This window comes from Pocillopora damicornis, chromosome 12, assembly GCF_964200805.1.
Source record: "Pocillopora damicornis chromosome 12, jaPocDami1.2, whole genome shotgun sequence".
NCBI lineage: Eukaryota > Metazoa > Cnidaria > Anthozoa > Scleractinia > Pocilloporidae > Pocillopora > Pocillopora damicornis.
Window position 1 is genome coordinate 19,391,739 of NC_142681.1, and position 27,387 is coordinate 19,419,125.

The following is a 27,387-nucleotide window of genomic DNA, read 5'->3' on the forward strand; positions in this document are numbered from 1 at the left end:
CATGGGGTCACCCGCTGACTAATCAAGCCAGTATCTAGGATACACAATACACCAGATACCTCAAGCGTAAAAACATGGCGGCTGCACTGTCATGAAAATATAAATTGAATCAGACCTTTACTGGGAGACCTTAGAAATATAAACTGTAAAAATGCAGCTACGTTATATGAAGACTCTTCTGAACCCGCAGGTAAAGAAGCTTCCTTTTCTAATTTTGTTTTAGAATGACAATTATTATTATTAAGAGCTTTCATGTTACCATATGCATCGTGAACGAGAAGTTGTCAAGTTGCAGCTCCGATTTTGATCTTTTGTCGCCAGTAGACAGTTATGATGCATGTAATAAACTCACAGGAAATAATCTTTTTAGATTTCAATGACTTTTTTGCGTTTCGCGATGTTTTTTTAACAAAAATTATTACGTAAACAAGGTTAATTCTTTTTATTGAACCCAAATTAAGCTTAGCATGTACTTATACCTTAGTTGTTTAGTTCCTCAGAAAATGTTTTGGTGAAAAGTTTGACACCGTCACACAAAAGTTGTTAGATCTTTTTTAGTTACCGACAATGACAACTTCGGGGAGGTTCTTTTAGCTAGAATTTGAGGCCCAAGTGCTTCACCCTTGAGCTAAAAATGTGAGTGGGAAAACAAGGTTAGGTCACTTACAGTACAGACTAAGAAAACAATTTTTGGTAAAATTTCCGCACAGCCCCATACTATTGTTAAACAAATCTGTTTTCTCAATGGCAATGTATTGTTTTTGTCATTGTTTTCTCTATCCAAGAACTGAATGCATAATGAAGTATGGGGCTGTGCGGAAATTTTACCCAATTTTTTAAAAGATATTTTAATTGTTTAGTAAGATATTTCAATTCAAGCAAACTTTTGAATTTAGGGGCTGTACAATAAAATATGGCCTGCTAAACTGACCAATCATATTGCATGTTGATCTACTAACTGAGAGATATGATACAATAACTTATATTAGGATTTTGATCGTTGTTATATTAATTACAATAAGAATGACTCTGTCATTAACTTTATTTTTTAACTTAAAGGATGGAGCCTGTAAGGTTACAGCTTTGGCATGGTCACCAAACAACACCAAAATGGCCGTAGTCACCATGGACAGAGTAGTTATACTTTATGATGAGCTAGGAGAGAGAAGAGATAAGTTTTCAACAAAACCAGCAAATTCTCAGGTATTTCACAATAGTTTAATCATTTAACCCCTAAGAGTGACTAGCATCTAAATTCTTTCCTTACTATATCACCCTTGAATTGCACATTAAAGTCACATAAAGCAAATGATCAGCAACTGAAGAAGCTCTTGATTGTGACAAAAAGTCACAATTTCAACACCTTAGGAAATGTATAGAGAACAGTATGGAGAATATACATGCTGATGTTAGGGTGTAAAGGGTTAACCCTGATATTATGAAAAATTTTGTTGTTATTTTCAATGGTGAGTAGACTTGAAATGAAGTGTTACTGTTTGTCTTGAAATGTAGTCACTTCTAATGTGGATATCACCATTGATTAATTTGCCATCATGGAACAGATTATTATTAATAAGTTCTTTTGCCTTCCCTCTCAGGCTGGAAAGAAGAGCTACATTGTAAAAGGACTTGCCTTCTCTCCAGACTCTACAAAGATTGCTGTGGGCCAAACTGACAACATTATCTATGTGTACAAAATTGGAGAAGAATGGTATGGACTAACAAATACTCAGACATACTGCCATGTCCAAGTCCTAATTACAAATGAGATTTACATTAATGAATTAAGGTCTTCTAAACCTCCTGTAATAAAGACAATAAGTAAAGATGACATGTAGAAAGCAAAAGTGCATCAAAGAACCTTTGATTTTTGTATTGATTCTTTTCTCTGACATTTTTAGGGGTGAAAAAAAAGTTATCTGTAACAAGTTTGTTCAACAGGTTTGTTGATATTTCATTTTCAGTTTTGTAAGAAACTTGCTTGGGTATTTTGTTGCAGTGAAAATGGTGACTCTGTGTGATGTGATATTTTTTTAGACCAGGTGCTGCCAATTTTATGTGGGCTTTATAGAGACATGGGTGGTGGGGAGAGGGCTGAGGTCCAGGTTCCATTGGGCTGGAAACTTAACTCTTACCCAGTGCCCCTCTCCACTCAAGATTATAATTGGGTTCCAGTGAACTGTCAAGAAACCTGATAAAATGCTGCAGGGTGGAGAGGGAGGAATGGGGAAGGCAACCTTCTGTAAACTAACATCTTGTCCAGGGAGTGTAACTTGCTGAGGACAAGCATCCTACTGGGAGGTAATCACCTGCTGTGGAGTAGCATCCCATCCAGGGAGGGAGGAAGGAGGCAATGTTGCCAGTCCTCTCATGCTAGAGAGAGTTGGATAAGCTTTGTCGAGGTGAGTCTCCAATCAAGCAACCTGACTTTATTTATTTTTTCTTGGTAGAGTCCTGTTACCTGTTTGATATGGCCACCTGAGCAACAGAACATTGTCTTCGGCTTAGCAGATGGAAAGGTAAGTTGATAAGTGTTAATAAACAAGATAAATTGGTAGACACTTATTAAGCTACTTGTTTAATAATTATAGTATCTGCATTGTAATGTTTGGTATGGAACTATGCATTGACAAACTTGAGCTTGCCCAAATAACAAGAAAATAATGTTTGTATTTGTCATTAACATGTAATGATTCAGTCAAAAAATGGTACACAATGTTTTCCTTCTTAAACTTCACAGGTCCGTATTGCTAACCTCAAAACAAACAAATCAACCACACTCTATGGAACTGACAATTATGTTGTGTCTCTGACTGCAAAGTAAGTTTCGTGATCTTAGTGTATGTACTAACTTAAAGTAAAAAACGTTAATGATTATATATTAGGGAAATAGTTAAAAAAAAATAGTGTATCCTATGTTAAGAGAGAGATGAATATTTTAGGCAAATTAGGAAGAAGAATTGGTGAGTGTAACCTGAGATTTACTCTTCAGAATGATGAGTGATATAGAAGTTAATTTTCCAGCACTGTTAGTAGTTTACTACAGCATCTGTTTTTATTATTTTTATTATTTTACCTTACAGTGTCTCAGGAAAAGGAATTCTCTCTGGTCACATGGATGGTGCTATCGTAAGGTACTTTTTCGATGATGAAGGAACAGGCTTATCACAGGTGAGTTCTGTAGAGTGTGGTCATCGTCTCAGATACTTTGTAATGAGTGGTATTTTTAAGTCAAATATCTGTAATCTTTTACTGGCTATCCCTGCCATAAGGTTTTGAGAAACCTAGAATTGGCTGTTCAATTGAATTTTTCTTCAGCTTTTGTTTCACAAAACTACTTTCTACACCATCTTTAACTTTGCCAAATGTTTAATCTAGTAAACATTAATTTTTAGTAAACAGTGTCAAATAGTCCTACAATGAAAGCAGCATTGATTTTTTCAAACAACCCACTTGCCAAAGCTGAATTTTTTCAGGCTTCTTTCTGCAATTGCTACCAACCAATGATCTCAGCTAAATATTTTTTATGCAGAAATATTCAGATCCATTGATTGTCTATTAGAGAACTGTGTAAGATAGAAGTCAATTGAACAACCAGCCCTGTTTCCTTCATTCACCCTTTGTTTGATTTTTGTAGGGTCAGTTGTGTAAGCATTCTTGTTCCCCATATGCCCTGTGTTGGGGCTCATCAATTGTTGCTGCTGGTTGTGACAAAAGAATTGTCGCATATGGAAAAGAAGGTAATAAGTTTGAGTAGAATTGAACTATGTATGTGATCCATAGCAAGGAATTTTTCTCTGACTTACACTTTATTTTATTGTGTCATTCCCCAACCACTGAGACAACAGTAGTTGGTTTAAAACCAGCTTTTCTTCCTTCAGAAAATTTCAGTTTTACTTGCTGACCCCTTTTTTCATGAAAGCTTTACTATAATTTTTGTTTAAAAAGAAACATGTAATTGTTCTTCACAAAATTATCCATTCTCTATCTACTCTTAGGGAGGGTTCTTCAAAACTTTGATTACACCAGAGATGATGATGAAAAAGAGTTTACTGTAGCAATTTGCAGCCCCAGTGGACAGTCAGTAGTGGTTGGAAGCTATGACAGGTAATTCTTCCAGAGAGCGAGAGATGTAGTGACCTAATAATAATTTCACTGGACTCTGGGGCTGGGTTGTTCAAAGCTGGGTTAAGGTAACCCTCAGTTAGTGTGAAATCTGGTATCAGATCTGAAAGTTTTTAAAAGAAAATTCAGTACAACTCCCTTGATCTGTGGTTTGATGATTGGATCTAATAAAAAGAGTAGAAAAAATTATCCCAAAATAGCTTTTGATTAAAGGAATAAAAAAGACCTTCATTAAAATTTAATGATTTAGTGCTTATTGGCCTTTGAAAAACTGAGCCCTGGACCTGGGTGGGGTCATTGTGTTGTGTTCTTAAGCAAAATGGTTTACTCTCACAGGTGTGTAAATGGGTACTGTCCCTCTCCACCTAGGAGTGTAAATGGGTATTGTCCCTCTCCACTCAGGAGTGTAAATGGGTACTGTCCCTCTCTGCCCAGGAGTGTAAATGGGTACTGTCCCTCTCCACCCAGGGGTATAAATGGGTACTGTCCCTCTCCACTCAGGAGTGTAAATGGGTACTGTCCCTCTCCACTCAGGGGTGTAAATAGGTACCATCCCTCTCCACCCAGGAGTGTAAATGGGTATAGGCCAAGTGTCAGGGAGGCTTGATGAAATGCAGCTGAAACACTAACCACTCAGCTACTTCGTCTTTTATCAATGCTGTTTTGAGAGAAAAAAGGGGAACAATTCATCAGTTGTATTATTGTTTTCTCAAGGCTGAGAGTGTTTAACTGGAGTCCAAGGAAAGGTTCATGGGATGAATCAAAGCCTAAGGACATTCCTTATCTCTACACAATCACTTCAATGGCTTGGAAAAGGGATGGATCAAGACTTGTGGCTGTAAGTGGTTTGCTCTTAACCCTTTAACTCCCAGATCAAATTTGTAATTCTCCTAACTGTCAACCACACAATTCTTCTAATGTTAGTTCTGAGAATTTAATATTGGATCAACTAATTATCCCCAAGTTGATATTTTTCTTGATTCTCGTCACTCATCTGGTTGATTTTGTATTGATATTGCCAGGCGAAATTAGGTCATGGTCACTCTTGGGAGTTAAAGGGTTAAGCATGATTTCCTTAGTTGTCCCAAGACCAATCTTAATTGCTCTGATATTGGTTTGATTTCATGGTATCTCTATTTAGTGCACTCTTAAACCTGTATTTGGCAACTGCCAGAATACTAAGTTTTCTTCAATTATAGGAGAAATTATTGTAATGTGTGAATGAAAAAGCTCCAAGCCATGAGCATGCTGTCAATTTGTTTTACACATGTATGCGCATTGCTAGGAGGGTACAACCAGCAGATATTTCTGAAGGATCTCTGAATTTCCAAGTTCCCAGAAACAATTATATAGACAGAAAATATTCCTAAATTTTCAGTCTTTTTGCTTAATATAATAAAGGCTGTCAAGTATATTGCTGTATTTAACTTTCAAAGTATTATGTTTGATAACATTTTTTGTTAATAGGGTACTTTGTGTGGAGGTGTTGAACTCTTTGACTGTTGCTTGAGAAGATCAGTTTACAAGAACAAGTTTGAGATGACCTATGTTGGTCTCAGTCAGGTAATTATTTGAGTATATTTTCTTTGCAATTCTTTTTTTGGAGCTCACTCAAATATATCTTCATTTATGTTTGTAGTCTGCTACTGTAGAGGAATGGTCACAATATGTCCTCTCCTTGAGGTCTTTCTTTTCTGCCTTTGGATTGAGCATGTCAGATTGTGTTGATATGCTGAACAGTTACAAAACATCATGAAAAGAGGGAATCTTGTTTAGTTTGTCATTTGATTGACAGGCAAACACTTATATCATTATCCTCACTATTCTGCACACAGTTGATACTATTGTATACAAGTGAAGTTCATGTCTGAGTTGTTCTCTTTACTGCAGGTCATTGTGAAGAATTTGTCATCAGGAACTCGAGTTGTCCTTAAGTCCCACTACGGATATGAGGTAATGCACCCATTGATCAGATAGTAACACTACACACTATTTGCAAAAAAAAAAAAAAAAGATCAATAGTCAGTGGTGTATGATAAATAGGTATTACCAGTTTTTCATGGTAAAGGGAGGTTTAGATAGAAGAGGAATATGTTCTGCTATAAGGAAACAAGTTGCAACATTGGGAGCAAACTGATTAAGGTCGGGGCATACTTGTATTTCTTCAGGGGGTGAACCCACAAAGGTGGTGGGGGAAGAACTTGCACTGGGGAAAAACCTCCATGAACAAACACAATGAGTATTCAAGGACAATTCTATGAATTTCATAATGTTGCCTGTCCAGATTTCCCCCCTTCAGTCCAATCTCCCCATAACCAAAACTGATGATTTTGATAAGGGTTGTCAAACTCTAGGCCTAATTTCACCTGTCTTAAGAGCTTGATCCTCTTCCTCCCTGAGATATCTCTAACTTTGGTGATACCAGACTGATGAGTGAGTTGACTTCATTTGTAGATTGATAAAGTGAGCATCATGGGCAAGGACAGATACCTTGTGGCTTACACCACAGACACTCTTCTTGTTGGGGACCTTCAAAACAACAAGCTAAGTGAGGTGTGTGTTAACATTATTTTATTCAGCTCTATTCTTTGATCCATCTTTTCTAATGCCAAGCTTAAAACAAGCAAGTTTCTTTGGTCTCAAATCTCAGTGTGATTCAGGAGACAGTTGTTAAACTATTTACCCCTAGCAGTGATAAGCATTCATTTTTTTTCTTACAATATCAACCCTGGAATACAGGACATTTCGCACAAAAGACTTTTCACACAAGTCTTTTAGCACAAGTTTTGGACCGTTTGCACAATTCTTAGTGGTCATTTCGCACAATAATTATAACTGAGAAACATCGATATAAAAGGTATACTAATTGATACTGATAAGACATTTCACCTTCACATGTCACTTTCAATAAGATCCAATGGTGAGAATGTAGACATTTATTTACATAATAACTTCAACTATAATATTATAACTATAAAGGAAATGATCAGAAACTCGAGAAGCTCTTGATTATTAGACAAATTCTCCTTGTAAGAACCATAGGAAATGTCTAGAGAACAAAAAGGAGAATATGCATACTGATGTTAGGGTGTAACGGGTTAAAAAAGAAGGGTTATCACTAATCCAGGATTGCAATTTCAACTTGGCCTGTTTTGCCAGTATAAGAGCATACATTAGGGCTAATTTTATGGAGTTTTTTATTTCACTGTTATGGAAAACTAAAGGAAGGCAACAACATGTAGCTGTAAGTGTCTGCAAACCTGCCAAAGATTTATGCAAAGCCTATGTTAGTATTTTGAACAAACTGGCCTTGCAGTGTATTTGAATTATTTTTCTTTGTATCCTGTTCTTATTTTTTAGGTCCCTTGGCAAGGTACAGGTGGAAATGAAAAATTCTTCTTTGAAAATGAAAATGTATGTATGATAATGAAACAGAACTCAAGACTCATTGTCACCATGAGTGGCAAATGTCCTGGTTCATAAAAGTTTATCCATGTCAACATAGTACAGAATTAAAATTGTATTGGGTATATCTGGTTTTTACCAAAGATGGAGGAAAATTTGGAGTGATAATTACAAGGCCAGATTGATATAGTGTAGACAAAAGACACTCAACAAAATTTAAGCAGAATAAATATCAAAAGGTATTGTTACTTAAAATTCGGTTCAGTTGATGGATGGTATCAGACTCTTCATGGAAAGCCCTGGAACTAGTATAATGATTGGTTGGTTCATCAGCTCCTCTGTGTGATTCTGAAAAAGTTTACATTTTATAAGAGCAAAGGTGGTGAAGGGTCAAAGAAAAAATGGGAAGGAACAGAGAATGTCCTGATTTTCCAAGTTTCATTCCTCAAGCCTCATGATTCCAATTATTACAACTATACTCTGATTTTCAATATTCACAGGTTCACAGGGGGTTCCTGCAACTCTTTTGCTAGTAAAAGACAGTTTTAATTAAACATAACTTGTAAGTTAATTGAAAAGTATACTTGGGCTGTTCTGTTTACTATTTATTTGTGTTTTCAGGTCTGTATGGTGTTCAATGCTGGTGAGCTTTCCTTGGTTGAATATGGAAATAATGAAATACTTGGAACAGTGAGAACTGAATTCATGAACCCTCATTTAATCAGGTAGAGTTGTGGCTCCTTCTGCAAATTGTCTCTCTGATGATTGCATACCTCTCCATATGTTCGTTTTGAGAATTTGCTCTTACTGATTTTGGTTTTCATTACCTTTTCAGCGTCCGCCTGAATGAAAGAAAACAGAGAGGTGTTGAAAACAACAAAAAGATGGCATACCTTGTAGACTTAAAGACTATTAATGTTGGTAAGTGAAAAAGGCACAGTCTAGAAGTACGAGTGTCCTATGGGGGCATGGGAAGGAGTTCAGTGTTCACCATAGAGGGTAGCAAAGACGGGTCCTGATCCCGTTTCTCGCACAAATTTTTAGAAAACTTCACGCGTCACTTGTGTAAAAGGAAAAATTTAACTCCTCGTCTTTTTTACAAGGTTTTGGGGAAATATTGAGGTTTACGTATATTTCAGAAGACAAATCACGCCTCACGCGTCACGAATCACGCTGGCCTTTCTTTAATCACGCGTCGTGCGGAAACCCCTTACCATTCTTACAATAATTCACTGCCATGTTTTTTTCTAAGGTTACAGTGTTCATGCTTCAGAAATAGTTTATTTTTGCACCTCATCCCTCCCCCCTCCCCGCTTAACAGTGCAATTTTTTCTCTAACACTTTCCTAGTTCCTTCAGGCCTCCTCAATCTTCCCAATCCAATATGGCAACTAGAGTGACACTCAGTACCACTCTTCCCACCCAGAAATTTCAACTAATGTGAGCTTATGACTATAATCTTTATGTGTGTAATTTTACCTATCTAGTTGATATGATCAGCGGATTTAACGTTGCAAGCGTGAATCATGACTCAAGAATTGACTGGCTGGAGGTTAGAAACTATTCATAAGAAATTTTTGATAATCTTCTACCATTTTGTGTTCCTGTACCCAGAAGATGAAACTGTTAATTTTGTTCTTTTTATTTCAGCTCAATGAGACCGGAAGGACCCTGCTTTTTCGAGACAAGAAACTAAAGGTAAGTTTTGTGTAATGTATCAGCTCAAAAAGCAACTGTTGGTAACGCCATAAATTGCAAATCTCGAAGAATGTGTCTGTTCCTCTTTAATGCATTTCTCCACCTTCTTTCCATCAGAATATTTTAGGCCTAACGATCGTTATTTACCTGTTTTCTTTGTTGGATGTTAGCTCCACCTACTGGATGTAGAAACACAAACGCGTTCGACGATCCTAAACTACTGCACGTATGTCCAGTGGGTGCCTCTCAGTGACGTGGTAGTGGCCCAGAACAGAGGGAACCTATGCGTGTGGTACAATATTGACTCACCTCAAAGAGTCACCATGTTCCCAATAAAGGTAAGTATTGCTGGGCGCCTTTGTGGTACTCTTTAATAATTCTTGCAGTGCACTATTGTGGGTGTGTGCTGCTGCAATCTTAGTTCGTAGCATGAAGCGCGAAATTCAGGGTCAGGGGCTTGATTCCTCACCAGATACTCCCACGCACGTCACAAAATGAACAAGATCCTTCTTATGACACTTGCGTGAGACACTTGGCCGGGTCATTGTGTTGTGTTCTTGGACAAAACGCGTTACTATCACAGTGCCTCTCTGCACCCAGGAGAGTAAATGGGTACCACGAACTGTCATGAAGAAAGAAAAACAAAACGGTGAATATTATGCTATGCTGACTTATTCATTCTTTCTCTTAAGGGAGACATAGTGGATCTAGAGAGAGCTGATGGTAAGACAGAGGTTCTTGTGAATGAAGGAGTCACAACCATCTCCTATACTCTGGATGAAGGATTGATTGAGTTTGGTACAGCCATTGACGATGGAGATTTCCCAAGGTACTGATTCCTAATAGTTGGTGGCTATCTGTGCTGTGACCACCCTTCGGTGGATTTTAGAAACGTCTCCTCCACACCAATGTCAGTAGGGCTAAGCGCGCAGTTTCTTCTCATTATCTCACGTAAGCGTGCATATAACCATTGAAACACTGTCAAAAGGTGCGCAATGAGAATCATCGTACAAAAAAAAAACTGTCTCTCAGATTTCAGGTGGGAAAATTTTATTAAGTTAAGGACTGGCCGTTATATATTGCCGGGGGGGTTCACAATAAAATTTACCTGATCCCCCTGAGGCTCTGTAATATTTTAATGATCCCCCTCCCTCATTAACCGTCAATTTGTATGGCCCCCTTTCAAATTTTGTTAGAGACGACTGATCCCTCCACCCCCCCCCCCCGCCCATTCCCCCTGAAAACTATGTGATCCTAAAATCCCTTAAGCGATTGGGGAAGAATTCTTTGCTCAGTGAAGGAGGACGAAGAAAAAGACTTGCCTGCAAGGGAACTAAAAATTATGTTGATTTTTCAGAGCTGTTACGTTCCTTGAGAGTCTTGAGATGTCCTTAGAAACAGAAGCCATGTGGAAAACGCTGAGCCGCCTCGCTCTGGAGGCGAGGCAGCTGCACATTGCCGAGCGATGTTTTGCTGCTCTGGGTGATGTTTCTAAAGCCAAGGCATTGCGGCAGATAAACAAGACCGCTGAACAATGTGCAGAAGAAATGGTTGGCATCACTTTTTTCCTTTTCCCTTTTTTTTCTTTACAAAGAACGAAGATTCCAGTCGAAGTCTAAAAAGGCTTTATTTCATGTTTTCATGTTTCAAATTACTTTGTCATTTTCCAGATGGAATCTGCCAATGTTGGCCATCTATTTTGCTAGGTGCAGTTGAGACTTAAAGGCTTTTCGACTTAAGCTGGGATTTGTATTGCCTCCTTCAAAATTGGTTCGTGAATACTTAAGACTCTAAAATGAACGCGCTAAATTCAATGGAAGACACTTGACCTAGAGAGAAAATCTTCGGCAAATTGCATGTACTTTAGACTAAAATAGCCACAAAAACTAGTTCAGAGTGGTTTTGGGCTGGTAAGATTATGTAGGCTTAAACGTTTTGATATTTTTTAGGGTGGTGATGGTACAAACCATGTTCGTGTCCGAGCAAAGCTGGCAGTTTTAGACAAAAACTTCAAGCTGGCTGAGACCATTCTTCTAGAGCAGGGATACGTGGATGAAGCCATTGAGATGTATCAGGAGCTGCATAAGTGGGACGAGGCTATAGCTGTGGGGCAGGCTAAGGTATGCGTGACGGCTATTGGAGTAACTGACTGGCTGACTGACTGACTGACTGAGCGACTGACTGAAAAGCTATGATCGCCAGGTCCTCATATTTAGTTCATTATTTATCGTTAACCTCAGGGTCACCCAGAGCTGGAAAATTTGCGCACAGCTCATTACCAATGGCTCTCGGAGACGGCTCAGGAGGAGAAGGCTGGGGAGGTAAGATTAAGTCACTAACTAACAAGGAAGTGATGAAAAAAAAAATTAGATATAGCATGGGCATGCGGCACCGCAACATTCAATCAAGCTGTTCTCAAGGCTAAATTTTAACCACTATTGACCTGAGTTTGTTGGTTTGGTTCTCTGTTCAGGTGAAAGAGAGAGAAGGAAATTACATGGAGGCCATTAACTTGTATCTCAAAGCTGGTTTGCCTGCGAAGGCTGCAAGGCTGGCTTTGAGTAAAGAGGTGAGGATATTTTGTCGGTACTTTTTGAGGTTTCTGTAAAGAGGCGTGGAAAGGATTTTGAGTTCAACAATATTGGGTTTGTAAGAATTTACAGGAAGAACTTAGTAAAGAGTATTCTTTTCGTTAACTTTGTGAACGTGAATGTTGTTTTTGGTCATTAGGAGCTAATTCACTCATCGGAGTTACCGGAGAGAATTGCGGGAGCTCTTCTTAAGGGCGGATTGTACGAGCAGGTTGGTGTCTGAAATTCTTATATAATCAGTTAAACCTCGAACAAAAGTGCCTTTCGATTGAGTGTCGCTAAAACCAAAAGCAAAGTAATCACAACAACCAATCAGAGGAGAGGAAAATGTCACAACGACCCAATGAGAATTGAGAATAAGCAGATTGCTCAAAGCGCGAAAAAGTGCGTGTCACGAACTCACGATTGGTGCATGTTCTGAAATGATGGCGCGGTTTTCAAATGAAATTGCCAAAACACCAGAACCAAACCAATTATAAGGCTCATTCAAAACAAGGTAGAGCAATTTTTCACTGAGTGTAGGAAGTAGACCGGGGCTTCTTTGCTTATTATCTACTGCGCTCTGTGATTGATCTAGAAAACTCGCGCCAATCCCTAAACCAAACAGATGCAAAACTAAAACCAACTGCGACTTGGTTCCTTGCATTTTCACGCTCCCCTAGCAGTTTGCTTGATTTTAATTCGAGTTCTTGTTGGCTTATTGTGATATTTTCCTTTTTCGGCGAAGTTATACTTGCTGTAGTGATGGGTTTATTACAATCAAACGAAAAAATGCACTCCACACAACACAACCACCCAACGAGATCTTTAAAGTAACATATGACATCAACCAGGTAAGGGAAAACGTGCGTAATGAATTGCATTAAATGTTTTTCCCTCATGATATAGGCTGGAGAACTTTACGAGAAAGTTGGCAAAAACGACAAGGCGATGGATTCCTATCGAAAAGGACATGCATATAGGAGGGGTAAGATATGCAAGTTGCTTTTTATTTATTCTTCCTATTTCACTATGGAAATATTTAGTACTAATTTGCTATACCTTTTTTCCCTCCCCTTTCGCTGTTCAGCCGTTGAACTGTCCCGAGCGGCTTTCCCGAGAGAGGTTGTGAAACTAGAGGAGGCCTGGGGTGATTATCTGGTTTCCCAGAAGCAATTGGATGCTGCTATTAATCACTACATCGAGGCTGGGTGAGTAGATTGACATTTTGTCCCACCCTTCCCCAGTCTGTCTTGTGTCTTTCTTTGGAATGGGAAATGAGGATTGTTGATTGGTTTTGAGATTGGCGCGAATATTTAAACCAGTCACTGGGCGAAGAAAAGCCGAAACAGCTCAGTCCCGGATTACTTTAGACACTCGATTGAATTTTTTTGATGAATTTGATGATTATTCTCCTTGTCAGGTGTTCAATTAAGGCGATCGAGGCGGCCATACAAGCCCGTCAGTGGAACAAAGCTGTTCAGATTGTGGAATTACAAGACGATAATGTGGCAGAAAGGTGAGTTCACTTTTTTATGCCAACAAGGGTTTTCCGCTGTCTGGCAAATAGGGGTACATGGTTTCCTTTTTAAGATTCACAACTGTTATTAACCATGATTTTCCTTCATATTCCAGGTACTACCATCAGATTGCTCAACACTATTCTCAAGTTCAAGAATACAAGGTATTTTACGAGTACTTTGGAGTAATTTCTCAACTTGTTTGTCTGCAAGACTCCATACTCAAAGATTGTTTTTGTTTTGTTTTGTTTTCAGCTTGCGGAGAAATACTTTGTCAAGGGAGGGGACCCACGGGCTGCTATTGAGATGTATACCAAAGCTAATATGTATGAAGCTGCTCACAAGGTAAGGTTTCTTAAATTAAACAAAAGAGAAGAAAGTGTTATGATACGAAGAATTTAAGAGTAAACAGAGTTAAAAAAAGAAATAACAATATCCCTAAGCTAGGAACGTGGGAAGTCGTGTTGCATGAGTTCTGCAAAGAGCGCATTTTGAGTCGTCGGTGGCGTTAAACCAAAACTAGCACAGGTACAACGGTCAATCATGTCTCAGGAATATACCTCACGGAGCCAGGGAAAACACAAAGTAAAAACTACAGTACTGCCTGATGCGCGGGAAAACCACGGTGACCAAGTCGTGATTGATCCTAATCTTGCATCTGATTGGTTAGGAGAGTGGCACGATTTGTCTGGACCAATCACAGAAAAATAAAGACAAAGTTATGAGATCCAAGATTATTGTCCACATTCAACTGATATTTGCCCTTATTCCTAAGGCTCTTTTTTTTCATGTTTCCACAGCTTGCAGTTCAGTGCATGACACAAGAAGAAGTCGCTGTCATCTACATATCGCAAGCTCAAGAACTTGAAGCTCAAGGGAAATACAAAGAAGCAGAGAGGTGATTCTGGCCACTTTGATGCTTTGAATTGTAAATGAGCAGCGCTTTTTTTCTTTTTTCTTTTTGCAGTCTCATAGTTTGCTTTGAAACATTTTCTAGGTTATACTGCACAGTTGATGAACCAGACTTGGCCATTAATATGTATAAGAAACATCGTCAGGTAAGTTTATGAAGACTTCTTTCAGTCTTAAGACCGAGAATTTCACATCCCGTCACATCACAGAGGTGCATATGAGACTTTCGTCTGTTTAGCTCCACGTTATTCGGTAGATAGACAGGTGCTAATGAATGATTCTTTACGTTTGTAGTTTGACAACATGATCAGACTAGTGGCTATCCACCATGAGGATCTTCTCGCCGACACCCACGTTCACCTGGCAAAGGTATAGTTTGGTTAGCATGTGAACAGTCTCCAGGTTGAAGAGTCGAGGGGGGAACTGGCCTCAAGTGAACTAAATCGGCCGGCGGGGTGGGGGTGGGGGTGGGGGTGGGGTTGGGGGAACGGTTCGTTCTTTTGTCTCTGTCAGACCAGTCTTTAAATGTTGGAGACGTGGGGACTCACTGGCTCCTCTTACTCTTTTAAATTGGTGGTAACGCCTTTAATAAGCGGGAATTTATAGATTTTGACGTAAACGGCCCAGAGGATAGTTGCTTCAAATATAGACGAGTTAATTTGCCTGGACAGAAGAGTACCACAGAAATCTGAGTAAAGCGCCGTTAATGATGGTTCCTTCACTTCTATTTCTCACAGTGGGCGTGAAAACCTGATTAAGTATTTAGTAAAGGATATTCTTAAACCTTTAACCAACTTCTATTGTAGCCCGTGAACACTTTATTCTCTTTCTACAGGAACTGGAGGCCGAAGGTCAACTCCGCCAAGCTGAGCATCATTTCTTAGAAGCGAGGGACTGGAAAGCAGCTGTGAACATGTACAGGAACCAAGACATGTGGGAGGAGGCTTACAGGGTGAGTTATGGAGGGGGGAGGGGCTGGGGAGATATTTTCAGGCGTGGGCACGAGACAGGTTTTGTGAGGGCCCTGCATGGGTTAGGTAGTCCCAATATGGGGACAAGGACTAGAGAAGATAAATGATAACTTGAGTCTGCAACATAAAGGAGCAGTGTGAGACTCAATGGACACTTTTTACTGTAGGTTGCCAAGCAACACGGAAGTCAAAATGCCTCTAAACAAGTGGCTTACTTGTGGGCCAAGAACTTAGGTAAGTTTGTGAAAGTTAGTTTTTTTTTTTGAGAGTATCATCGGTTCTGTTTTATCAGAGAATCTTCGCAACGAAAATTATGGTAGATTTTCCAACATAGAAGATTGCTTTATGATAAAATGAAACCTTAAAAATTGTAGTTTACCAAAAATGAGCAAAGTTGGCTGAAGATGGGAAAGATGAACCTGTAGTGTAAATTATGAACTTTAGAAATTTAGGTCGATGTTTCTAAAATATACGTGCTCTGTTGGAACTCCTCAACCATTTCATTCTAAGATGTAAAAAGAGTTCTCCTCCGTCTCTGTTCGCTATGTCTTGTGCATTTCTCTTAATCTTATCTCTGAGAATTTTGTATTAAATCAAAGAATATCCACCGTAGTTGATGGTTTTCTTTCCTCTTATGGCCTTTCTGCTCGGAAATGTGTCGATCTTGTTGACTCGAGAGAAATTCCTTTTTTGTCATCACTGCGAGTGAGGAGATGAACTTCCTTCTATCGTTTGACAAACTTTGAGTTGCCTCGCACTGATGTCGATCAGCACTGATTAATCGCTCTTTCAATCCTGATCTCTCTTAGGAGGGGACTCCGCTGTCAAGTTACTGACTAAGTTTGGTCTGCTGGAATCAGCGATAGACTACGCTGCAGAAAACTGGTAAGATTCAATTCAATACTGCAAGTGTCTTCACTCGTCACATCTGACTTACATAGATAGTTTTAGTTTCTACAGTCGAGTTGAAATGCATGATATGCGCGAACTATTGAACACAACAACGTAAAGAAGAGAATGGTTCGAGTCGATTCTTGTGAACTTAGACAGTGCGAAGTGTTTTGAGTCCAGATAGGGAAATGTGTATCTTTAAACTGATTGCAATTCAGTATTAAGGAACTGGGATCAATATCAGTATCTGGGCAACTGCCCACTTACCCCTCCCCTAACCCAACAACAGTCTATTGATAACAAGTTAGGGTTAATGTTGGGTTAGGGGAGGGGTAGGTGGGCAGTTGCCCAGATACTGATATTGATCCCAGTTCCTTAATATTCCTTGATCCAGGAACTGTTTGGTTGAAGTTTCTTTTTTTTTACGTAATACACTTTATGCCGTAAAGTGTTCAAATAGTCTTACATTGTTTGTTTTCAGTGCTTTTGAATTCGCGTTTGACTTGTCTCGAACGGCGATGAAGTCCAAGTTGCCAGACATTCACCTAAAGTATGCCATGTTCTTGGAGGACGAGGGAAAGTTTGCTGATGCTGAAAAAGAATTCATTAAAGCTGGGAAATCAAAGGAAGCTGTACTTATGTCAGTCGCAATATTTTTATCGAAATAAGGAATTAAGAACTGAAATTTATAGGCCGTATAATAGGACACATTAGAAGATAAAGTTTTAGTTTAGCTAAGAATGTTACTTGTAAATTATGTTATACGGTGATTGTGTAAAAGAAAAAAAAGGACTCGCGCCAAAACCAACATCGACTTTGACACTGGCGTTTCCCGCGCTTGGACTGGTCACCTGTATTTTTCTTTGCATTTTCATTGGTTCATCATGTTTGTTACGCTTGTTCTGATTGGCTGTAATTTTTGTCACAAAGAAAAATCCTAGCCAATTTTTGTTGTAGTTGGTGAAAAGAAATCGTGCCGAAGTCTCTCAACTGCAATTTTTCGCGCACCTTTTAAAATTTATGAGAGAACATTGCACGCCTTTTCAAATAAGACTTTCTCTCTTAGAAGTTAAAGAGATATGTCCTATTAAATCGTGTTTCAGGTATGTTCACAACCAGGATTGGGACAGTGCTCAGAGAGTGGCGGAGGAGAATGATCCTGACAGTGTAACTGATGTATTAGTAGGCCAGGTAAGATATTTTTCATCCAGGCTTAGTCAAGTGGCAGAAATGTGCTTCGTGCACTGCCATTTGAATCTTGCTCAATAAGGCTGCTAAACCTGTCATGTAACCGAATCTTACCCCTCTTTTTCCATTGTTTGGTGATCTGTTCGAATAGTTAGGAGCTGCACAAAGAGACAATGTTGGGACAAAGAATTATTTTATTTTTTAACTTTTGTAAGAAGCAAAGCAGCAGTTTATGGAGTGTGCATTGTCGCTCCTACCATTTGGCTTAAACTCTGTGACGTCATACGTGTGGGGCCAGGTTACTGAGTTGTATGGTTTGTGGAGTATACCTCTCCATTAAGCCCCTGTTTATTCATAGTTTATAGAGTCGAAGCTAAAGGAATGATCAGCAAAACTCTGAGATTTATTTTTCATTAAAGGAGTTTTAACCTATTAATTTTACTTTTATTGCAGGCCCGTGTTGCATTCGACAAAAAAGAATATCAAAAAGCTGAGACGTTCCTTCTCCGAGCTCAAAGACCCGAACTTGCAGCTCGTTATTACAAAGTAAGTTTGCAGGAACAGTTAGTTGATACACAATATTGAAAAGAAATATTGCGAGCCACCATTCTTAGGTGTTCATCCTAATGAACAAATACATATGTAGCCTCATAGTCTTTATCGTTTGTTTGACTCCAGGAGGCTAGTATGTGGACAGATGCTTTGCGCGTGGTGAAGGAATACTTGCCTCACAAGGTATGCACATACTGAATTCAAGGCTGTATTCTATGACAAAACTAAGCACAGTGAGATACATAATCATTGTACGCTGATTTTCTTTGCCAACAGCTGGAGCAATGGCAGGACGAGTACGATAGAGAGGTTATGTCCAAAGGAAACAGGTACTCCCCTATAACGTTAAGACCTGTAGCAGCACCTCACCAAAAAGGTGCTCAGTTCCACATGATAAGAATGGAACTACAACTAGAAATAAAAAACAGATCAGTGTCAGTATCTAAGCAACTGCGCACCTACTCCTCCCCTAGCCCAAGATTTATCGTAACTCGTTACCAGTTGACTAATACTGACATTGATCCTAAAGAATATTACTACAGCAGAAATACTCACCATAAACATACCAGTGTTTGCCCATAAACGTAACCGTTTGAAATTCCTCATACTGTTTAACAATAAGAGTCAATAGTGATCACTGAAGGATACACGCCACTAAGGCTTTTAATCACGAACTAAGATTTGAATCCTTCTTAATTACTGTGGGTTTTGTTTTACAATTAATTTTAAGACTCTCAGGATGGCAGTAATTTCATCGAAGTTAACTGTCTGGTTGATGTTGCTTTTTTCAGAGGTGCAGAGTCGTTGCTGAGTCAAGGAAAAGAGTGGGAAAAGAAAGCTGAATACAACAGAGCTATTGACATGTACTTGAAGATTACACCAAATATGACCACTGATCATGAACTGGTGGAAGACGCTATGGTCAAGGTAAGAGGCGCGTGACATGAAGTGTTGCCTAGCAGCGCGTAGACCTATCTATTACAGGTGGTTTATGCAGATCATCGCGCAGAATGCCATTGTTCTCGCAACATTTACTTACAGTCGCGAAAAAAATATAGATCTGTAATATTAGCAGCGAAGCGTAATCTGGAGAGCTTTGATTGGTCATTGATTACACAGGCTTTCCTTCTCAGGAAATATCGCTTTAGCTCATTAATTGTTTAGACGGAGCTAAGAAACACTAGCTCAGAAAGTTATTGTTTATGCTATTGGTTGAAAAAATCACATATCTCTTCTTCAAAATCCATTTGGTAAAAGTGGTTCATACAAAGTGTTTTTATTGAAAATAAGAAAAACATGCACCCCTCTGGTGATTTTCAAGCCATTTTCTCTATTGTATGGCGCGCGTTTCGCTAATTCAGTTTCACATTTACCGCTGGTCAGTCATAAAAAGTCCCGGATTTGTCGCGGCATTCTGCGCGATGTATCAATCCATTGTGGAGTTGTTCAGAAATGAAGATACAAGCGATAGAGCAGTTTTCAATCGAGTGTGCAAAGCAATCTGGGATTGCAAAGGTTTTCTGCACCGAGCCATATGATTGGTGTAGAAAATCTGCGCTCTGTCAATCAATCAAATCAGCGCGAAGCTTACACTAATAGCGACTTGATTACTCGCGTTTTCCCGCGCTTTCAATCATTTCTGTGTTTAGATTTTGATTTCTCTTTCTCATCCTAGAGCTTCGGTGAACAAAATGCTAGAAAACTGGGTATATAGTTTACTACTGCTGGAGTAAAGAATAACATTCGTATTTTATAGTTGACACAACCCGCAAAGGAAAGTTACCATTAAGTATTTTTTTCCGTGCTTTTTAATCTTTTTTTTTTATATATATTTCAGGCCGTTGAACTTGCTATGAAATTCGTAGGTGACCGAGCTTATGATGTAGCAAAAGCTGCTTGCCCCAGGCTGGCAGAGATAAAGTGCTATGAACAGGTTTGTTCAGGACAGTCTCAGTATTGTGCTACAATTAAATTCTTACGAAGTTGTCAAAAAGTCTCTACCTAGCAAATTACGCAGTTATCTCTAGCCGTGCACTCTCCCGAAAAGTCTTTTTGAGGTCTTATTTTCTTCTTAGCCAATCAGTGAGCTAACAAGGTGCCATTCGACTTAGGAACACGCTTTTATTTTGGCGTTTTCCCACAAAACTTTTTTGTTACAGAATCGGAAAAAAAATGTTTATAGATTCTTTATCTGTATGGAAGTTTCCAAAAGGAATGGTTGAAAATTGGATTAGGGAACTTTGGTTGAGTGTGTTAGCAGTTTGTGTGTGATTTATAGAAGCTTTTAGTGTGGATTAAATTGCTTCGAAGTATAAAGTAGGCTTTTCTCTGTTAAATCCACGGATAACAGAGTTGTTGTTGCTACCCACTCTTTCCCCCCCCCCCCCCACCCCTACGAAAATACAATAAAAACGTCTCAAAAAATCGGTTTTAAAATGTTTTTGCTAAAAGAAAAAAAATTGGCTGACTGCTGACCGTTAGCAATCAGGCTGTATGCACTTGTGCATGTAAGAGTAATCCTAGCGGGATGGGCTGATGGGGATACAAAAGAAATGTGGAAAGGTGTTTAAACATTTAATTTTGTCTTTTTCACCAGGCAGGTGAGTTGTACCTGGGGGTGGAGATGGTCAAGGAAGCCATTGATGTGTATATTCAGGGAGAGCTTTGGCCAAAGGCGAAGAGATGTGCAGCAGAAATGGCACCCAAGTACGTGAATGTTCGATTAACACTTTGAAAAGTCAGTTCTAATGTCACAAAAGGGTACCTATCTAAACAATCGAACAATTATTTAATGGTAGACACCATAGGTAAATTTAACGAGAAAGAGTTAAAATACAAAAGAATGGTGGAGCTGGACCGGATTGCTAATGGCGAACCTTTTTTGGTATGATACAATAGGTGCTAGAAAGGAAAGTCGCCTTTTCTGATAATTTAAGTTATTTGCTTTCTCGTGTACGATTTTCAAAAGTTTTTTCCATCCGAGTCTCAGTGAATTTGGGGTTAACTATCTTCTCTCCCTGTCATGCAGGTATGAACAGTACGTGGAAGATGCATACGTTGCGTTCTTGAAACAGAAAGGCCAGGCTGAACAGGTTAGGCTGGAGTCAATTATGAACAATGGTGAACTGAATTAAATAACCTTCTTAGGCAGTTTAAGGAAAGTTTTTTGTGGGTCACTTTCCAGTTTTCTTTATGTTGTGATAAAATTCAAAGAGCTCAGGCTCAAAAAATGTAGCTTCAAGTTTTTAAGGTGTCTCTCTTTGTATGCTTGGTTCTTTTTTGCCTCTTAGCCTCTTTTTGTAGTTTAGAAAAACTAATATGGTCAGGTTTTCTTAAGATTAGGAAGCGCTGTTTCTGCAAAATACACTGACTGAGCTTCTTTACGTAAAGCCCAAATTTTCCAGCGTAGCTGGGTTTTCCATGTTTTGTCCTAATTTCATTCGTGGATTATTCCCTGTCTAGATTGTAATTTCTCTCTGATTCCAAGTTGAAGGAAAAGAGACCTAAATTGTCCCTTTGTTCCTTTTTTTAACATTATCATTATTATTTTTTTTTTGTTGGGGGGGGGGTTGAAAAAAGGAGTGGGGAGGTTGATAGTGCACAAGGCAGTTTCCCAAGTTCAAGAATACTTGTGTGCTTTACGCTCCTACCTTGTATGTTGTAGTGGAAAAATTCAGTCCTGAGCAGTTCTCAATTGATGTTTTAGTTGGTCGACGTAGATGTCATAGCTGGTCTGGATATGATGATACAACGTGGGCAGTGGGATAAAGCCATTGAAACTGCCGAGCAACAGGTGCGTGACATGGTGTCACGAGATTTCTTACGTGACAAGTTGAATTACACCTGGTGTTGTAGGTTTTTGTTTGTGACGTTGTCATGCCTCACGCTTGTGTTATAACATTCCTTTAAACCTATGCAGAAAAGTCCATGACGTTTGAATTATATTTCAAGTTAATATTAGCGATAGGCATAGCCAATCAGATTTCAGTGTTATCAACCACGTGGTAAAAATTAACCAATCATATGACTACATTAGCATCTAATCAAATCGCCATCTTGAATGCCAATCCGGCCATATGATTTTGGTTTATTTGTACCTCTTAGTACATAATACTGAAATCTGATTGGCTATGTCGCATAGTACCACAGTATACTATTATCCTTTTCCAAGAAAGGTATCTATTGCGTGACATTTAGTAACACCATCCATTTTCCTTAAGGGCTACGAAGTTCTTAGTAAATATGTGGCCCTATACGCTGCTAATGTTATCAAGGACGGGAACACATTGAAGGCTCTGGACTTATTCTGCAAATACGGAGCACCGGCTAATCCTCAGGTGAACTAAACATTCTCTTTGACATACGGCACTTGTTATTTAATTGGTGACATAAATGAGATAACATCCTCTTACCAGTACTTTCACTATGCTCTTTACCATTTCGCTGTTTGTTGTATTGATATTGCAAGGAGAAGACGAATTTTAATCACTTAGTTAACCGTTGTTCTTGTCGACAGAATTTTAACATTTACAAGCGGATCGTTATGGACGTTATATCAATGCCAGGGCTCAGATCTGCTGACAGTTATCGCACGTGGGCAGACCTCAGAGATGTGCTGTTTGAAATTGTAAGTGCGACAGTGGTAATACACTTGAACAGGTTTTAATTGAGAGTGTTGCTTTCTCCTCTCATCTCCTTCCCCACGTGATTGGTTTAAAAAGAAACAAATACTCATCCGCTCATCCAATCAGATTCCAAAGCTATACCAACGGCGACTTCGTCAAACGCACTAGTCGGCGCTTGGCGTAGTCACGTCTATTTTCTTTTCATTTTGATTGGATTGTGTTATTGTTTACGTTTGCTCTGATTGGCTGTCGTAATCTTATTGTTTTGGGATTTTGACATTTTCTGGATACTTTAAATCAAGTTGCAATTTTGAACGTCCTTAAGAATTTTGACAAATGTCTCATACATTCTTCTGAATCACTTAAGGTTGAAGGCTTAAGTAAAGGATCCAACTCGCCCCAAGCTCAGGAGTTCGGGGTCATGTTAGAAGTCGCCCATTACTATAGTACTAGATGCGCCTGCATGCAGCACAAGTCACTGGTAAGTGAGGCCTCCGTCTGATTTCGGACGCTATCGTTCGACTTCGGATGCTGTCGTCAGATTTATGGATGTTATCGTTCGATTTCGGATGCTATTGTTCGACTTCGGATGCTTTCGTCCGATTTCGGCATTTTCCGGGTCATGATTTTGTTGTAATTACATTTGTCTTTTTACAGGATACCTTAGCCGCCAAATTGTCGACCTCCCTTCTACGACATTCCGATATTATTCCCTGTGATAAAGCTTTTTATGAAGCTGGAGTTGCAGCTAAGGTAAGACATACAATGTCCCACGTTTTTGTAATCTTTAAATTAATGCATTGAATGCGTAATGTTTACTAATTTAAAAAACAGTTCCCGGCTGATATTTGTCGCCAAACAAGATTTTTAAAATGCCTGAATACTTGGTGCCTGCCATAAAAAAGTACAACTGTCTATCATTGAGAAGACTGTCTAAATTTTGAAGATATGAATCCATTTCTTTGTACCTTTCGTGCCATTTGATAAATATCCTTTAAGTCGTTTTTCGATGTCATTGAATAAAGTGCGTCAGAGCGAATGACGAAGAGCGAACGTTCGAAACGCCAGACCTGAAACTCTTTACGTGGCCAGTTTACGATATCAACTCAGTTGATGATACTAAATGACTTTGCGATGTCATTGTTGATCATTTATATTTAACAAAATACCTTCTTCTCCAACAGGGCGTTGGCTGGGACAATATGGCTTTTGTTTTCTTAAACCGCTACTTGGATCTCAGCGAGGTAGAAAACCTGTTTTTCTCCCTTTTTCATGAAGCCGGAATTTTCGTCTCTGACGATGCCTAATGTGATAAATTACCTTTTGGCAGGGTATTGAAGAGGGCAGTCTTGATATGTTGGACAACAGCGATTTTGCAGACACAGATATTCCATTCGAGGTACCGGTTCCAGAAAAACAACACTTACCGGTGAGTCGGAAGAGAGTCAAGCGAAGGAATGAAGCGTTTGTTGTTTTAAACGCGGTTTTATTAAAAGTTTTCATTTTCCAACAATGTTTTCTTTTCATGATGTGAACTTTCAGGAAGAGAAACGCGAGGAAGTGAAGGAATGGGTGCTAGCTGTATCAATGGATCAAAAGGTTTGTTTTGAAATTCTTTTCCTGCTGAATAGAAGAACAAAATCAAACAGCCTACCGTTTACTTAAGGAAGCCCCTTCTCTTTGTCATCAATTCCTCTTTGTTAGCAAGCGAGGATTAATCGCTATGATTAGTTTGGCATTACTAGCGCAAAAAAAAGAGAATCGTTTTCTACTAGCAAAGTTGCAGCGTTACGTTTAAAGATAACTCTTCATAAGACGTGATTTTTTGCCAGGTGGAGCAAGTTTTGCCAACAGATGAGCGTGATACGTATGAAGCTTGCCTTGTGGCAGTGAACACTGGTATAACGTCTCCGCCGTGTGTCATCACAGGTAAGGCTTTCCAGTCGATTGTCTAACAATCCGTTTTAACCCTTTAACCCCTAAGAGTGACTAGAGTCCAAATTCTCCATACGATATCACTCCTGAATCACACATTATGGTTACAAGAATAAAGAAAAAGATCACCAACAAAAGAAGCTCCTGATTGTTAAATAAATTCTCCCTGTTGGTACCTTAGGAAAAGTATGGAGAAGAGTATGTAGAATATGTATATTGATGTGAGGGTGTAAAGGGTTAATCATCCTAATCCTGAACCATTCTTGTTCCTTCTTGGTTTATTATGGCCTCTTTTGTCATTTTCTATTTTATTGAAGTTCTATTTTGTATTTTCTATTGAGATAAAGGCAAGTTTGTGTGATACAAAAAAAACAACCGCCACCTCATCAAAGGACACTAAACGGCAAGGGTGTCTTTTAGGGTATCTGTGATCCGTATCAATCTTATCCATCATTACCCATCTTCTTTTCTTCTAGCTTTACTTTTCCTCCTTTCGTCATTTCCTATCTCACTGAACTTATATTTTGTAGTCTCCTTTGAGGTGAAGGTAGTTTTTGTATGTATGATGCAATGAAAACAAAAGATGACCGTGAACTCATCGTGGGAATGTGTAACAGAACACTAAACTACGAAGCGTTCTCTTATTCTCAGGATATCCCGTTCTGCGAAACAAGATTGAATTTAAACGACCGGGCAAGGCTGCGAACAAAGAGGACTGGAACAAGTTTATCATGGCTACCAAGGTGAGCTTATTGCAATTTTGGACTGAAATTGTCTCACCAGAGAGCACAAACTTCTCGTTAGAAGTTATCAAGAAACACTAGTAGCGGTACAGACGATATTTCATAGATGAGGGCAAGGTGCCTATCCTTCTTGAAAATGGAGGTTGCGGTTTTAATAACTGGACAGTGGAGATGAGATGCAGGAGTTTTATTTGTCACATTTGCCACAGCATCTTACACGGCGAAAATGGGACACAACTCGCTTGGTTTTTTATTTTTAATTGATTTATTTAGTTGTTGAGTTATATTTCAATCACAACACTGACAATATAAAATTACAATACCAACACTACGCTCAAAACAATACTTACAGTGGTAAGGTTCACTTACTTATAACAATATTTTACATAACCAGACGCTTCTGTCCTATTAGTTCACCGCCAATCCACTCTTTCTCTTTGGATAACTTTATTCTTCATGTTTCATATCTTTTACCTTCTAAGATTCGGTACAGCGCTCTTTAACCCTTTGACGCCTGAGAGTGACTAGCATCTAATTTCTCCTTACAAAATCAGCCCTGAATCACACATTAAGGTCACTAAAAATAAAGGAAATGATCACCAACTAAAAAGCTCTCAACTGCTAAACAAAGTCTCCTTGTCAGCACCCAAGGAAATGTATAAAGAGCAGTATGGAGAGTGTACATACTGATATTAGGGTTAAATGGTCAAACATTGGTTTAATGCTACATTACTTGAGAAAATTAATCTTTGAGATATCTGTAATGAATTGCTCTGTTTTTCTTTTCTCTCTTCTTTAGGTTTCTCACAGCCCTGAATGTCAAGATGTGCTGCGTTTTCTGGGAAACTGGTGTGGAGCGCCTCAAAACCCTTCATATTCCTTTAATTAGGAGTTTGCACGACGTCACTTTATTCAACTCATGAGTTATTTATTATTCTCAGATCCGTTCCGTGACATGTAGAGATCCATGACGTCTACAGATCCTTAAGAGATCTGTCACGCAACTCGCAACATTTTGGATTCATATCCGAACACTGCGTGACGACCCAAATGAGGCTCCGCATGAGACTACGGTCTAAATCGCTTAGTGGTATTTATTATTGTTGTAAATAACGTGAGTGTTACAGTATTGTTACAAATGTGTTACTTCTTGGTCAGAAAGTAAATTAAGTAAGCTAGTATTCTGTCTTTTTAATCATGGATTTGGGCATGCGCAGTGATGCATGCACTTTGAGGCCCGTTGCGTGTCATTTATGGCTCTTTTTGAAGTTATCTGCTCCAGTCCTGCATGACCTGAACATATCGTGACCACTTATGAATTTGGCTGCCTGGCCTCTGCTGTTCAAACACGTTGTCCGCACTTAACCGCACCCCTTCCTCTTCCCCCCCCCCCCCCCTCCCAATACCGTCAGCTTCAGGTAAGCATTTTTAACAAAGGTTTATCGTCATCCTCAATTAGACCAGCTACATGTTAAAATACCTCTTGCCAATTGTCGTCTTTGATGATAGCTTCCTTCTCAACGGTGTTTAGAGATTTCCCAAACGCAAGCTTTAACCTGGAAATCAACCGAAAACTTACTTCTAGACTGCCTCCGTTATTACAATAACTGGTTACCTTGGTTAAAACTGTACTGAACAACTAGATTACGCGTCTTAAATTAAACGTTTTAGGCGACAAACATTGCGATAATTATTGCGATATATAAATTCAAACGGAGCACGCGCGTAACAGTAAACATAACCAGCGTGCGCGTTAAAGTTGTTAATTAATTATAATAAAATGAATGTTCGGTGAAACATATGAACTTGGTTTCGTAAGATACGCACCTCGAGATTTTTCTTCAAAGCTTTCCACCCAGATCACGCTCGGTGAAACAAAATATTGTAGGACGTAGATTAGTCTTTCGACATATTTCGGTTCTAATTTGCCTTTTTTTTTCGATGGGATATCTATATTTTGGGTGTTCTTCTTTCCAAATTTTGGTCAATTACGAAATTTGGCATCAGGCCACAACTTTGCTCGAGCCTCTCTGTGTAAGATAAGAGCAAAGACAGTTACTAATGAGGTAAATGTCACCCGAGCCGTGAGGAACATTTTGCATTTGATGTCAGTGGCTCTTGATTATTTTTTAAGGAAACAGAGCTGCATGGTTAGAGTTTCCCGTCTTTTGTAATTATCTCTTAATCACGACAGCGTCCTGTCCTCCTCATACGAGTTCAATCTCTCAATTATTCCTGTAGAGCTCAAACCTA

General features: G+C 39.0%; 1 protein-coding gene across 1 annotated transcript; it reads left to right on the plus strand.

Moving 5' to 3' along the window:
• The first annotated feature begins 43 nt into the window (after positions 1-43).
• On the plus strand, positions 44-26,315 carry LOC113681053 (intraflagellar transport protein 172 homolog). Its single transcript, XM_089190375.1, has 56 exons — positions 44-190; positions 1,060-1,203; positions 1,599-1,711; positions 1,902-1,941; positions 2,451-2,519; positions 2,741-2,820; positions 3,084-3,171; positions 3,638-3,740; positions 3,999-4,107; positions 4,840-4,963; positions 5,593-5,688; positions 6,016-6,078; positions 6,580-6,678; positions 7,486-7,539; positions 8,152-8,255; positions 8,366-8,451; positions 9,017-9,081; positions 9,180-9,227; positions 9,398-9,565; positions 9,920-10,056; positions 10,585-10,777; positions 11,177-11,347; positions 11,468-11,548; positions 11,701-11,796; positions 11,958-12,029; positions 12,707-12,785; positions 12,888-13,008; positions 13,221-13,316; positions 13,433-13,481; positions 13,573-13,662; positions 14,118-14,215; positions 14,315-14,375; positions 14,524-14,598; positions 15,065-15,181; positions 15,368-15,434; positions 16,010-16,085; positions 16,573-16,731; positions 17,195-17,282; positions 17,733-17,825; positions 17,958-18,014; positions 18,108-18,160; positions 18,623-18,758; positions 19,669-19,764; positions 20,428-20,537; positions 20,860-20,923; positions 21,538-21,624; positions 22,052-22,168; positions 22,348-22,458; positions 22,824-22,937; positions 23,114-23,209; positions 23,641-23,700; positions 23,787-23,885; positions 23,999-24,055; positions 24,289-24,385; positions 25,043-25,134; positions 25,934-26,315. Exons 1-56 carry the CDS (start codon positions 152-154, stop codon positions 26,021-26,023), a joined length of 5,247 nt encoding a protein of 1,748 aa, XP_089046501.1. The 5' UTR covers positions 44-151; the 3' UTR covers positions 26,024-26,315.
• The last annotated feature ends 1,072 nt before the right edge of the window (positions 26,316-27,387 follow it).

Excerpts from the sequence above, each read along its gene's own strand:
- LOC113681053 (XM_089190375.1), top strand. The coding sequence starts at position 152 with ATGCAGCTACGTTATATGAAGACTCTTCTGAACCCGCAG. Across the intron at positions 4,964-5,592 it reads ATGGATCAAGACTTGTGGCT|GGTACTTTGTGTGGAGGTGT; the intron begins GTAAGTGGTTTG and ends TTTTGTTAATAG. Across the intron at positions 22,938-23,113 it reads GCATGCAGCACAAGTCACTG|GATACCTTAGCCGCCAAATT; the intron begins GTAAGTGAGGCC and ends GTCTTTTTACAG.